General features: G+C 39.3%; 1 protein-coding gene across 5 annotated transcripts in view; it reads left to right on the forward strand.

The window, feature by feature from the left end:
• The window catches only part of KLHL5 (kelch like family member 5), a 117,358-nt gene that overhangs the window by 85,625 nt on the left and 17,208 nt on the right, over positions 1–14,525 (forward strand). For all 5 annotated transcript variants that reach the window (XM_043972967.1, XM_043972964.1, XM_043972966.1 and 2 more), the window contains 2 exons: positions 9,235–9,421; positions 14,139–14,363. In XM_043972967.1, coding sequence (XP_043828902.1) covers positions 9,235–9,421; positions 14,139–14,363 — 412 coding nt within the window. The remainder of the gene's footprint in view (positions 1–9,234; positions 9,422–14,138; positions 14,364–14,525) is intronic.

Consider the following 14,525-nt stretch of genomic DNA (forward strand, 5'->3'; position numbering starts at 1 on the left):
GGCAATTATCCTTTGGCATACTGTGCTCATTTTCTAAACTCTATGTACCATTTCTTCTACTTACTTTTGGGAGACTTATGTAGCCCTTATGTATTATCAAATTATGACTAAATATGATGATTAGGAGCAGTATGGCATAATGGATATAGGGCTAGCCTAGGAGCCAAGAAGACCCTAGGTTCAAGTCCACCTCAGACATCCTGGCTGTGTGATCCTGAGCAATTAACATGTCAGTCCTTTAGGCAACTTTGCAAGAGGGCTACTATGGTAGAAGGAATCTTGTTATCTCAGAGTTCTCTACAACAATGAAATCATAATCCTTATACCCATCCTTTTTATCACTGTTATGAACTACTTAATAATTTAGTATCCTTGCAGGCAGTATAATTGTGAGAAAAGGTGATGGTTTGATACATGGTGGAATCCTCTCAAAATAATTTGATACATGAGGGGATCTTTTCAAGGAAAGCATGCCCATGTAGAGAACAACAGACAATATTATCTAGTGAATCGCATCAAACCAAGAAAGAGCTAGAGATAAAAACCAGTTTGAGCTGGCTCTCGCTGGTGTCCTAGAGAAAGTAGGTAAAAAATTAACTCTAGTGTCTACTGTGCTTGCTTAATAGACTTATTGATGTTAATTTCTCCTCCCCTGTCTAAAATCTCCACCCCATTATTGATCGTGTATGGAAGGGGTAACCTATCAAAGAGGTGATAGGGAACCACTGGAGTTTATTGAATAAGATAGTGACAAGGTAGAACCTGTGCTTTAGGAAAATCAGTTTGGTAGCTGAAGGATGCATTGGAGTGGGGAGAAATTCAAGGTAGACAGACCCACAACCATGCTATTGTAATAATCTAGGCAAGGAGTGATGAGGGCCTGCACTAGAGTGGTGGCAGTACCCAAGAGAAGGGAGCATATTCAAGAGATGTTGCAAAGGCGAAATGAACAGGCCTTGGATATGAGAAGTGAGAAATAGTGAGGAGTCTAGCAAGATTCCTAGGTTGTGGGCCTAAGGGACTAGGAGGATGGTGTTGCCTTCTAAAGTAATAGGGAAGGGGGCAGCTAGGTGGCGCAGTGGATAAAGCACCAGCCCTGGATTCAGAAGGACCTGAATTCAAATCCGGTCTCAGACATTTGACACTTAGTAGCTGTGTGACCCTGGGTAAGTCACTTAACCTTCATTGCCCTGCCAAAAAAAACCCAAAAAACAAAAAAAAAAGCCTAAAGTAATAGTGGAAGGTAGGAGGGGGAAAGGTTTAAGGAGGAAAGATAATGAGTTTGTGACATGCTCACTTTGAAATGTCTGAAAGGCAATTTGAGAGGTTACATTGGAATATGTAGATTTGAGAATCATCAGTATAAGATATGGTAATTAAATCCTTGGGAACTAATGAGATCAACAAGTGCAGAAGTATAGAAAGAGAAGAGTAGAAAGCCCAGATCAGAACCCTGTATGACACCTAGTTAGTGAGTGGGATCTGAATGAGAATCAAGTAAAGGAGACAAAGAGCAGCCAGTCATATAGGTAGGAGGAAAATCAGGAAATAGTGGTGCCCCCAAAATGAAGAGAGACACACAGAAGTTGTCACTAATTTTGTGTTAAGTACCAGCTGTATTTCTCCACTTGGAAAAAAAGGTGAAAGGGATTGAGAAATGCTTTTTCATACTTAGTAGGAAGGGTAAATCTTTGACAGGATAAAAAAAGTTATCCAAGAAACTTGTAAGAAAGTAAAGGATATTGAAGAATCAGAGGAGAATCTAAATTAAGATCAACAGACTGGTAAGTGGACGATATGCAAAAAAGCAGTTATCACCCAAGGTCATCAGTGACTATACATGACACCTAATTCACCATTTCATGCATAGGCATGGGTATGGTTTATCATGTTGCCATGAATTCTATTCCCACCAGTCTTGACCCTCTAGATACTTACTGAACTAATTAGTTCAGTAAGACACTTTTGCTCTTGTCTTTATGGCTCCCTTGAATTTCCTTCTTTTATGCCCTATAAATCCTCAGGCCCAGGCCACTTTCATCAGATACTTTCTCTGATTCCATTCCCAAGAAGCTATGAATGCTATTCCTATTTCAAGATGTCACACAGTTGTGCTGACTGAGTCTCCTACAAATTCATGTTATCTAATATCAACCAGGTACTCAAGGATTGTTCTTCTAATCTTCCTAATTGTATCTCCTTTTATTCTCCACCACTATCCCAATAAGATCTGTAGTTACATTCCCTAAAAACACCATTTGCTTCAGTCTCAGAGGAAAAGGTGATCACTCTATTTTACAAAGAGTAACCCCTCTGTTTTTGTTCTTGGTCCCATCTCCACTGATATTCTCCATCAGGTTGCTTCTTCAATTATTCCTTTTTCCTTATTCAGCTCTCTTAAAATCTACTTCCCTACTACCTAGGTATGTGAATTTTTTCATACTGTGATGTTTAAAATCTAATGTGTGTTGTTGCCTTTTTCTGCCCCCAATGTGTGGGGGGAAACTAGCTAGGATTTACTTACAACTTAGAAGCTTCAGCAACAGTTTGGGCATTAAGAATTTATTAAAATATATTAGGGGTTAGTAAAGAGAAAACACCTGGAGTTCAGAAAATTGAGAAAGAAAACCTTTCTGCCTTAGGGTTCACAATGGACTCCTTCTTCTCCTTTCCTCAACCACCAACCTGAGGTTCTGGAATGAAAGGCCAGAGCCAGGGAGCCAGCCTCACTTCCTACTTCCTGTCCCCCTCCACCAAAAGGGACAGTCCTTCAAGCTGATTGGTTGAGGGTAGTCTCATGTTGATGTAGTAGTCCACAGCCTCTGAGAACACTCCCTCTTGAGAATCAGGCAGGTATGGTTTTAATTTAATTAACTTTAAGTAGGCTAATCAGCAAAGTCAGTCATTCAGTCAGTCTCACTTAATTCAATCAGTCTAGATTAATCTTCTCTGGTTAGGGCTTTTGGTCATTGACAAAAAACCCATTATATCTTAATACTCAACTTCACATTCAACTCTCTTATAGTCTCCTTCCCTACCACAGTAGTATGTGAAGTCACTAAGACAAAGTACAATAATTAAATTTATTGACTCATAAGTCATACAACCTTTAAAAAATTTAATATGTCCTCCCTTTTCTACAGTCATGTGTTTTACATAATTTGGCATTAAGTTCATAAGATCTTGAAATACTTCAATTCTTCATCATGAAACCACACTTTTATCCCTTTGAATATAAGTATACCTTGGACAAATAGCCAGATTGTCAAGGTCTGTGTTGGAGTGAGGAAGAAGAGAGGAAATAAAAGCCATGAGTACAGATAACTTATTATAAGGAAAAATGAAGGTCAGGGAGTAAAGGTAATATCTAGTGAATTATGTAAGGAAACAACCAAGAGAAAGGGAAAGGTTAAAGATTCAAGAGCAGGGGTTCTTAACCTGGCATCCATGGACCATTATTTCCTTCCATATAAGGCCTGTGGATAAATTCTAGGACGTCTCTGCATTTGAATGAGAAAAAAATTAAATTTTAATTTTTGCTAACCTCTGACTAAAATTTAGCATTTCATTCATTTGTTCATTTTTAAATAACAAGATTATTTTTGATAAGGAGTCCATAGGCATCACTAAACTGCCAAAGGAGTCTATAAAATACACACACACAGAGCTAAGAACTCCTAGAGAAAGAGGAGATGTTTGAGGTTGCAAGTCTGTTGAAAAAGACAAGAGATGGGCAGCTAGGTGGCATAGTGGATATAAGTACTGGCCCTGGATTCAGGAGGACCTGAGTTCATATCTGGCCTCAGACACTTGACACTTAGTAGCTGTGTGACCCTGGGCAAGTCAGTAAACCCTCATTGCCCCACAAAAGAAAGAAATAAAGAGAAGGAAAGAAAAACACAAGAGAGGATGAGATCAAGTGCACATGTACAACAGTTTCCCTTGGCAAGGAAAAGACATACCTTGACTCACCCTAACAGCCACTACACTATCCTTAACAATCATTAAAGTGCACTGTTTAATAGCTTCAGCTTTTGCCTGTTTCCTTGGAGTAATATCCATTCTTAAAAATTACAGGATTAAGAACAAAAGGGAGTAATGAGACCTTTTGCATGGCCCAAAATTCCATACTCAGCTGACAAAGAACTAATTAAAACTGTGAGAATTAGAACGCTACCAACCTGTTGAGAAAGATATTGCAGGGAAGCTCCGCCATGAAAAGAATGCATGTGACTTAGCGTCAGGAAGTGATGTCTGCCGCCCGTGGGTCTTGTCAATCAGTGCTACCAGCCAATTAGCTTGGAGCTGTGTGTGTGTGTGTGTGTGTGTGTGTGTGTGTGTGTGTGTGTGTGTGTGTGTGTACGGCCCTGTTTCCTGTTTCACAGGAGGCTTCTGGGAGAAGCCGTGGAGGAGCAAGGTCTTTTTGTTTCTGGATGGCGGCTTGGTGGCAGGGACAGGCAGAATAGGGAGAGTAGACAAATCTCACACTTTATCCACGTGTTTCTCTTTACTAACCCTTAATATACTTTAACAAATACTTAATGCCCAAAGATTGGTGCTATATGTTTTCTAATTTAAGGTGACCACTCATTAGATTTTAGACATCACAGCTAGAATTTTAGACCTTACAAAACTCAATCCAATTTCATCTGGTCTTCAAGATCTGACTTCATCTGGTCAGAAATTCTGAGTCATTATAACTATTGCCCTCAAGCTATCATCTTCTCTTGTGTTTTCCTTTTCACTTCCAACTTATTAGAAAAAAATAGTCTACATATCCTTGCTACTAACTTCTGAATCCCTTTCAGTTTGTCTTCTGAACCCATCACACAACTAAAATGAAATTCTCAAAAGTTACAGATGAATTCTTAACTGACAAGTCCTATGGCCTATACTCAGTCCTTATCCACCTTGATCATTCTTGTAGATTTTGTTACTGTTGATTAGTCCTTCTTCCTGGATATTCTATGTACTCCCTTGACTGTCTTTTTTTTAAATTTTTCAATATTTAGAGTTTTATTTTCCCAAATTAAATGTAAAATACAAATTTTGACATTAATTTTTTAAACTTTGTGTTCCAAATTCTCTTCCTCCCTCCCTCCCCAAACCTCCTCCCCAAGAACTCAAGAAATTCAATATAAGGTATACACAAGCAGTCATGCAAAACATTTCTACATTAGCCAGGTTGAAAAAGAAAACAGACAAAAAAAAAACTTCAGATAAAGGAACTAAAAAAAAATTATGCTTCAATCTGTATTCAGATACCTTCAGTTCTCTCTCTGTAGATGGGTTGTATTTTTCATAAAACCTTCAGAGTTATCTTGGATCATTGCATTGCTAAAAATAACCAAGTCATTCACAGCAGATCATCTTACAATATTGCTGTTGTTTTGTATACAGTACATTTCATTTTGCATCAGCTCATGTAGGTCTTTCTGGGGTTTTCTGATAGCTCATCATTTTTTTAATAGTAAACTACATTTACATAGTACTTTAAAGAGAGATTTCCTTAGAATAAACCCATAAGGTTGATTATTGCAACAACAGTAATAGATAACATTTATATGGTACCTTATACCCGACAAAGAATTTTCTTCACAATAGCCCAGCAAACTAAGTACCATTTGTTTTGTCATCATCATCATCATCAATCATCATCCATTAATCCTCATTATCATCCTTAATAAATCCTCCTGCTCATCAATCAGTCCTCTTCATCATCAGTCAGTCCTCATTAATGAAACCTCATCTCCATCCAATCATCATCAATCCATCAAACATCATCATCATCTTACATTATTGCCTCTGCTTCAAAATTTTTTTCAGTTACTATTGTTAACTGTTTCCCTCCATCCTATTCCCTCCCCATGATATTTATTCTATTTTCTATCTTCTTTCACCCTATCCCTCCTCAAAAGTGATTTGGTTCTGACTGCCCCCTCCTCCAATCTACCCTTTCTTCTTTTACCCCTCCCCCCTTATCCCCTTCCCCTCCTACTTTCCTGCAGGGTTAGATAGATTACTCCACCCAACTGAGTGTGTATGTTGTTCCCTCCTTGAGCCAACTCTGATGAGATTAAGGTCTTTGAGCCAGTTCTGATGAATGTAAGGCTCATTCACTGACCCAGTCCTCCCCCATCTCTCCCCCTACTCCATAAGCACTTTCCTGTTTCTATCATGTGAGATTTCACCCCATTCTACCTCTCCCCTTGCCTCTCCCCCAGTGCAATCCTCTCACCCCTCAATTTTATGCCAAAGATGTCATCATGGGGCAGCCAGGTGACACAGTGGACAAAGCACCTGTCCTGGACCCAGGATGACCCAAGCCCAAATCTGGCCCCAGACACAAGACACAAATTCAGCAACCCCAAGCATGCCACCCAACCCTGACCACCCCACAAAAAAGATAAAAAATAAATGCTTTACAGATATCTTTCCTTCATAATCAATTCCCACCTGTGCCCTCTGTCTAAATTTATTCCTATCATCTGCCCTAATCCTGAGAAATTTCTTATGAGTTAGAGATATCATCTTCCCATGTAGTTTAACCTTTTACACCTCTCATGATTTCTTTTTCCTGTTTACTTTTTTATATTTCTCTAGGACCTAGTATTTGAAAGTCAAATTTTCTATTCAGTTCAAGTCTTTTCATCACAAATACCTGAAAATCCTCTTTTTCATTGAAGTCCCATTTTTCCCCCAAAAGATTATATACACAGTTTTGCTGGGTAGATGATTTTTGGTCATAATCCCAATTCCTTTGCCCTCTGGACTATCATATTCCATGTCCTCTGATCCTTTAATATAGAAGCTGCTAGATCTTGTGCTATCCTGACTGGGGCTCTACAGTACTTGAATTGTTTCTTTCTGGCTGCTTGCAATATTTTCTCCTTGACCTGGGAGCTCTGGAATTTGGTTATAATATTCCTGGGAGTTTTCCTTTGGGGATCTCTTTCAGGAGGTGATTGGTAGATTCTTTCCATTTCCATTTTACCTTCTGCTTCTAGAATATCAGGGCAATTTTCCATAACAGTCTCTTGGAAGATGATGTCTAAGCTCTTTTTTTTTTTTATCATGGTTTTCAGGTAATCCAATAATTTTCAGATTATCTGTCCTGGATCTATTTTCCAGGTCAGCTGTTTAGCCAAGAAGATATTTCACATTGCCTTCTATTTTTTTTTATTCATTTGTATTTGCTTTCCTGTGTCTTGGTTTCTCATAAAGTCACTAGCTTCCATTTGTTTAATCCTAATACTTAGGCAATTATTTTCTTCAGAGAGCTTTTCCATTTGGCTTTTCAAGCTGTTGATTTTTTTTCATGACTTTCCTGCATCACTTTCATTTTTTTCTCTACCTCTCTTTATCTTCAAAGTCCTTTTTGAGCGCTTCTATGGCCTGAGACCAATTCTTATTTTTCTTGGAAGCTTTGGGATGTAAGAGCCCTGAAGAAATTGCTATCCTCTTCTGAGGGTGCACCTCAATCTTCCTTCTCACTATCAAAACTTTCTATTATCTACATCTTTCTCTGTCTGCTCATTTTGCTCACCTATTTCTTGATTTTTAACTCCTTCTTAAAGTGGTGTACTGTTACCAGGATGCACTATCCCAAGGTTCAGGGTATCTATGGTGGTACGATTTAAGAAGGGGCAGGTTCTTATTTACCTGGCCTGTGCTCTGCTCTGTAAATAACCCGAAGCCTACTTGCTATTCAACCAGGCAACAGAATTTTGTTTGCTGTGGTTGCTAGCTCTGGCAAGCCTGTGCCCCTCCCCCACCTGAGCTGCTGGCACTCAAGAATGCATCCTGGTTCTCAGCTAGGGCAGAACAACAGAATTCTGCCTCAACTCCAGCAGAGACCCCTGTAATCTCCCCCTGGCCAATTGCTTGACCTGTTCACCAGACTGAGCTTTGTTCCAGAAGATGTGGGTGCTGCAGCTGATTCAGAGGCTCAGGGGGTAAATTTCTCTGATGCAGCTTGCCTGGGACTAGATCTATATCAGCTCAGCCCAGGTCTGGGTGGCCAGTCTGGGGCTAGATCTGTGTTGGCTCAGCCTTGGTCTTGGTGGCCAATCTCAGGCTAGATCTGTGTTGGTTCAGCCTGGGTTTGGGCAGCCAGCCTGCTTCTGTGTAGACAAAACTGCAGAGTTGGGCTCCACTCCCACCTCAGCACAGCAGCCCCCTCCTGCCAACCTTCTAAGCTGTCTTTGGTTAGAGAATTATCTCAGCCCATCCTTTTGTGGGTTCTGCTGCTCCAAGGATTATCTTAAGGCATTATTTGGAGGTTTTGGGACTGATTGTGTCAGGAGCTCTGAGAGGTTACTGCCTTTCCTCTACCATCTTGGCTCTCCCCTCCCTCCCTTGACTTTCATGGAACTTCTCTCTCCTGTTGGAATTGAATTGAATTAGCACTCACTTTTAGAATCTTCATTCTAGGAGCATTTCTGGAAACACAGTCCCATAAGTTCCTTTAGACCATTACCTACCAAACCCTTTGAGTTCTATTTTTGGCATTTTATTGAATTTCATTAAACTGCAGCTAATATTAAAAGGGACTTCAGTAGCCATCTTATCCAATTCAGATAAAGGATTTAAAATTAAGGATTCATTTAAGTATGTATATAGAAGGTTATTTTGTAGACTATTTGACATTTGGAATTTTCTACCCTTCACCCCCTTAAGAAATCAGTAAGTGCCATTTTAGAGTAAGCATTTACTGAGAATGTTCAGAGGCTTTCCCTTGGACCTTGTAAGTAGTGGAGTTGAATGTTTTCTCTTTTTTGTTTGTTTTTGGTTTTTTTTGTGGGGCAATGTGAGTTAAGTGACTTGTCCAGGGTCACACAGCTAGTAAGTGTCAAGTGTGTGAGGCCAAAATTGAACTCAGGTCTTCCTGAACCCAGGGCCAGTGCTTTATTCACTGCACTACCTAGCTGCAATTGTTCTTTTTTTTTTTTTTTGATGGAGGGGAAAAAAGTATTATGGGAGGAACATTTGCTAGGAATCAATTAAATACATTCTACTCAAGTCAAATTTCCATTTGTAACACCTTCCTCAATGATCACTTTTCTAAAAAGATTTAAATGGTGAATTTTGCAAATGTTGCATATTTGAGCCTCTTTTCCTTTTACAAAATGTTTGTTTGGCCTTGTACGTTTTAAAATAGGTTTTAATATTATTTTTGTCAGTTACATATTTCTTTTATCTTTATTTTCTTATCAGAATACTTTTTTTTTTTAGTTCCTTGCTGACATGGAAAATAATGCGCTCTTTCGGGACGACATTGAATGTCAGAAGCTTATTATGGAAGCAATGAAATATCATTTGTTGCCAGAGAGAAGGCCCATGTTACAAAGTCCTCGCACAAAACCTAGAAAGTCAACTGTTGGCACGTTATTTGCAGTTGGAGGAATGGATTCAACTAAAGGTATTATGAAGAAGGATCCTTTATTTTGTAGAACCAAGAAAACAAATGCTCATCTCATATTAGCATATAACTGATAATTGCTTTATCAATAAATCTAAGCTTCCTTTCCTCAGCAAACTACTTACATAATAATGCCCAGTGAATAAAGAGAGGTGGAAATCTGAATGGAAAAATGTTCATAGTAGGCTCTCCAAAGATCAAAATAAAAAGTACAAAGGTGTTAAGGGAACTGAGCAAGGAAAGAAAATATTATTCCAGATATTGTGAAGAATTGAGTCTTCCATACCTCCATATCTATTGTCAGTACTACTGAGTTCTTTTAACCATAGGTTTAACATAACCTACAAAACTGAACCCCCAAAAGAACTACACAGTCTTGCTCCAGAGGGAAAGTTATTATAGAAACATACCAGTATAGCATAAATTGAACTACCAAGAATGGGACCATTAGGGGAATCACCAGATCAGCAACATAGAAATCTCTCAGTAATGACATCTGTTTAAGAGATATGCAATCTTAGAAATATGTAGGCACACAATTATTTCTATAAGGAGGATTACAATTGATCCTGGGGCATGGATATGATTCAGTGAATAGAGCACTGAACTAGGAGTCAGGAAGACCCAAGTTCAAATCCAGCCTCAGACTCTCTCATTTGTAAAATGAAGATTATAATACCAACCTCATTGGTTTGTTGTGAAGATAAAATGAGACAAATGCAAGTTATTGTTGTGTTTTATCATCTCTGCTAAGAACCAGTGGAACTCAAAAGCATGTTGACTTCTCAGCTCCTGGGGTGGAGGTGAGAAATGAGAGAACAGACTGCTTGAAAGTGAGAAAGCTGGGGCAGCTAGGTGGTGCAGTGGATAGAGCACCTGCCCTGGATTCAGGAGAACCTGAGTTCAAATTCGGCCTCAGACACTTAACACTTACTAGCTGTGTGACCCTGGGCAAGTCACTTAACCCCAATTGCCTCACTAAAAAAAAAAAAAAAAAAGAAAGCCATGACTGTAGCTCAGAGGCCACCTATCTTGTTCACAGACAGAAGTGAAAGGAGAAGACAAGAAAACTCTCACTCACAAAAAGAAAGGTCAAAGTTACAACTCCAGAATCCTAGTGATCCCATCTAATTAAGTCATATCTTCATTCACATGTTGCCTTAGCTCTACCTCCTTGGAATTGATGTGATTCTTCTTCATATTAAAAGCTCTGCCTGAAAGCTGTTAGTTTGAAATAAGGGGAATCAGACAACCACTGAACCACAGTGTTGAGTCAAGAGAAACATCAATCTGTGACAGGAAAACCGCCTCTAATTTGTGACACTTTGGAGAGCGTCTCCACTGGCTGAAGTTAAGTGAGGGTAAGGGGAGGGGTTATTCTACTGCCCACCCCCCATTCCAACAGTTATTCTCCTGGTCAGCAAGAGTTAGGTAGGGGAGGATTAGGCTTTTGTGCAGTTCTCCTCCCTATTTTAAGACTTAGAAGGTTTCAGTTTATCAAGTAGGGCAGATCGGGGGATACAGCTGGAAGGCCTCGGTTATTAAGTATGACATTACCATGGAAGGAACCTAAAACACTTTAACAAGGACAGTAATTTTTTTTTTTTTTTAGTGAGGCAGTTGGGGTTAAGTGACTTGCCCAAGGTCACACAGCTAGTAAGTGTTAAGTGTCTGAAGCCAGATTTGAACTCAGGTACTCCTGATTCCAGGGCCGGTGCTCTATCCACTGCGCCACCTACCTGCCCCAAGAACAGTAATTTTTAGTGATCTAGGAAATTATTTTGTGCTCCAGCTTTTACTTTTCTCCTTCTCTTTCCCCAAAAACATATTTTCCAGATGGATTTTGGCAAATTAGAAAACCATGATCATTTCCTAATCAGAGCAAACCAAAAAATGTTAATTTTGTGTGAATGCTAAATGTTACTTCTTCAGAAACTAAGAATGTTCAGTAAAATTGCACCGATACTGGGGGCAACTAGGTGGCACAGTGGATAAGGCACTGGCCCTGGATTCAGGAGGACCTGAGTTCAAATTCAGCCTCAGACACTTGATACTTACTAGCTGTGTGACCCTGGGCAAGTCACTTAACCCTCATTGCCCTGCCAAAAAAAAAAGTGCACTGATACTTCAGCCACAGCTGCTGCCACTATTACTAATAAAATTTGCCAGACTACTATAGACCTGCCTTCAGAGGCCATGTCTTGGGCTGATAGGTGTTAACGGTTGTGACTGCAGGTTCTAGTAGATGTCTGCTGCCTTTGCCCAACCATGGCCCAGCTGCTCTTAAGAATTACCACTGAAATGCTTTGACTTCTCCAAATGACCCATAAAATTTCACTTGACTTTGCAGTTCCTGCTGCTTCAGTTGGGGAAGGGCTACACACAACATAAAAGGGGCTAGAACTTTCCTAGAGTGGGCCATAATAATAATAATAATAATAATAATAATGAGTCACTGCTAAAGGCTTTTCAAAGACTAGTAATAGGAAACAATGGTCATGCCTAGAGGAAAACAGTACCTATCTACTGCAAACTGCTAAAACTTAACCCAATGTCCAAGCATAATTCACATACATATATACATATGCATACATACATACTTATGAACATATATACAACACACATTTCTCAGGTGAAAAGGGGTCACAAGTGGGAAAAATGTAAGATCTAGGGGGTGCTGCCACTCTCTGGGCTCCTGTGCCCATCTGTCTGTAGGTTGGTCAGTAGTTGTTACTGGTGGTGATGATGAAGATGACCTTCCCCTCCACAGTAATTTGTCTCCTCAACTGTTAAAGCTGCTAAAATAAAACTGACGCCAGAATAGGTATACCATGCCTTAGGTATTATCCGAATGCCTGTGGACTCTCCAGTTGAGTTTCAGAGTTAACGGTAAGGAAAGGGAGGGGGGAAGGGAGCTTAGAGCAGTGCATTTCATCTGCCACAATTTTTAACTTAGCCAGGAATCCTGGAAGGGTCCCTTCTAGATAAAGCAACTCACCTTCATCCTGGAGTTGGCTCAAGACCCAATTTGCTTTTGAAGTATTACCTCACCCTGGAACTATGAAGTAATGCTATTTCTCTAGGATTGTAAGGCTTACACAAACAGAAGAACTGATTGAGTTCTTCTACCCTATATTATATCATAATCCTGTATTTGGCAGCAAATACTTCTCCAAATGAACAAGTCATTGTCCATGTTGAGTCGGGGGAAAGAAAGCAAAAATTTACGCATCCAAATAAGATTTAGAGAAGGATATTCTTTAGAACTGATTGAGAGCTCAGAATGACTCATTGCAAATAAGAAAGCACTTTGTAGGGTGACAGACAGGGGGGAGAACAGGGCAAGAACAACTATAAAGATGCCTTCTCAGCTTTCTGTTTTTGTTCAGAAAAAGCAATATCTTCTCTAGGAGGTCTGGGAAAGTAATTAACTTGTGGGACATTCAGTCATTGTAATTGTTTAAATAGGATGAGGAGCATGTGCTGCTGTGGAGTTTCATTAACAAGGTGATGCCACAGTCACTTCTGTGATCCCAGGTGGGCCTTCCTGGCCCAAGATACCCTTATCTATGAAGTCATAATTTTGCAGACAAGGAAGACTTTTTGACTGGTTTAGGAATATAAAGCAAGAAATGGTGAGAAGCAATTAAAACTATTTAGGTGTGCAAGATAATAAACAATTGGCATGAGGATAGTATTCCCAGTGACCTCCATCTTTAAATTGCTTAGTCATAGCCTCTGGCTGTTTTCTCTAATTTAAGGACACAGCCCCTTTCATAGAAGTTTTCGCAACTTTATTTTAACCCTAAAATGCTAGCCCTGCTTGTTTGGGTGGAAAGGCATGGAGAGGGAAGGCTTCTAATAGTAGATGAGAGAGTAGCATGAGTATTAATAAAGCTGTCATATGAATGTGCGTGTGTTTCTGCATCCTCTAGTAATCAGTATCTATTTATATTCTAGGAGGATGCTACTTGTATTGGCAAAAATCCTAAATAACAGACATATTCTTTTTTGAAGTAAGGTCATACTTTGGCAGCCACAAATCAGTCATTATATGGTAACTTATAGTAGTCATAGTTTATCTGGACCTGACCAAAAACCAAACAGTAATTCCTTGGAGTAGAGAAATGTCAGGAATTTATATTACTTAGGAGATGCCTTTAAAACGTCATACAACCGGGGGCAGCTAGGTGGCGCAGTGAATAGAGCACCAGCCCTGGATTCAGGAGGACCTGAGTTCAAATCTGGCCTCAGACACTTGACACTAGCTGTGTGACCCTGGGCAAGTCACTTAACCCTAACTGCCTCACCCAAAAAAAAAAAAAGTCATACAACCCCTCTGAATGTCAGGGAATTTGTGGTCTGTTGCCATCACACTTGAGTGTTAGCATAGAGGAAAAAAATTTCAGAATTCATTTTGAATGACCCAAATCTTTTCATGTGTCATCTGCTAGGAACTAGAGTTTTTTGTTTATTTTCTAATGTTGACATAAATAACTTTCTATTTTATAATATATTTTATATTGTACATATTACAAATGAATATGCACATGAATATTGAAAGAGTCCTCAAAAATCTTGACTATTTGAATAAAAGATCTTAAATATGTCCAGTTCATGCTAAAGAAATATGATTTCTATATGAGTAGTTCAATTAAAAGTTCCAATGATGATGAAATATAATTACATCTAATTTTGATATATTACTACTGCTAAGGAGCAACAAGCATTGAAAAATACGATCTCCGTACAAACATGTGGACTCCAGTAGCTAATATGAACGGGCGGAGACTACAGTTTGGTGTTGCAGTATTGGATGACAAGCTGTACGTTGTTGGTGGCAGAGATGGACTAAAGACCTTGAATACTGTAGAGTGTTATAATCCCAAAACAAAAACTTGGAGTGTGATGCCACCTATGTCCACACACCGGCACGGCCTTGGTAAGTATCAACTTATTTTATAAAAATTTGCTTCATTAACATACCTAAAGAGTCAATTTAGTAGATGGTTTGATGAATTCAAATTCATCATCTGTAAGGCATGCATTTGATAACTGGGATAAAATTTGTCTAAGGATCTGTTGATAGGTAATGTTGCCACTT

The sequence above is a fragment of the Dromiciops gliroides genome, chromosome 6, assembly GCF_019393635.1.
Source record: "Dromiciops gliroides isolate mDroGli1 chromosome 6, mDroGli1.pri, whole genome shotgun sequence".
Lineage (NCBI taxonomy): Eukaryota > Metazoa > Chordata > Mammalia > Microbiotheria > Microbiotheriidae > Dromiciops > Dromiciops gliroides.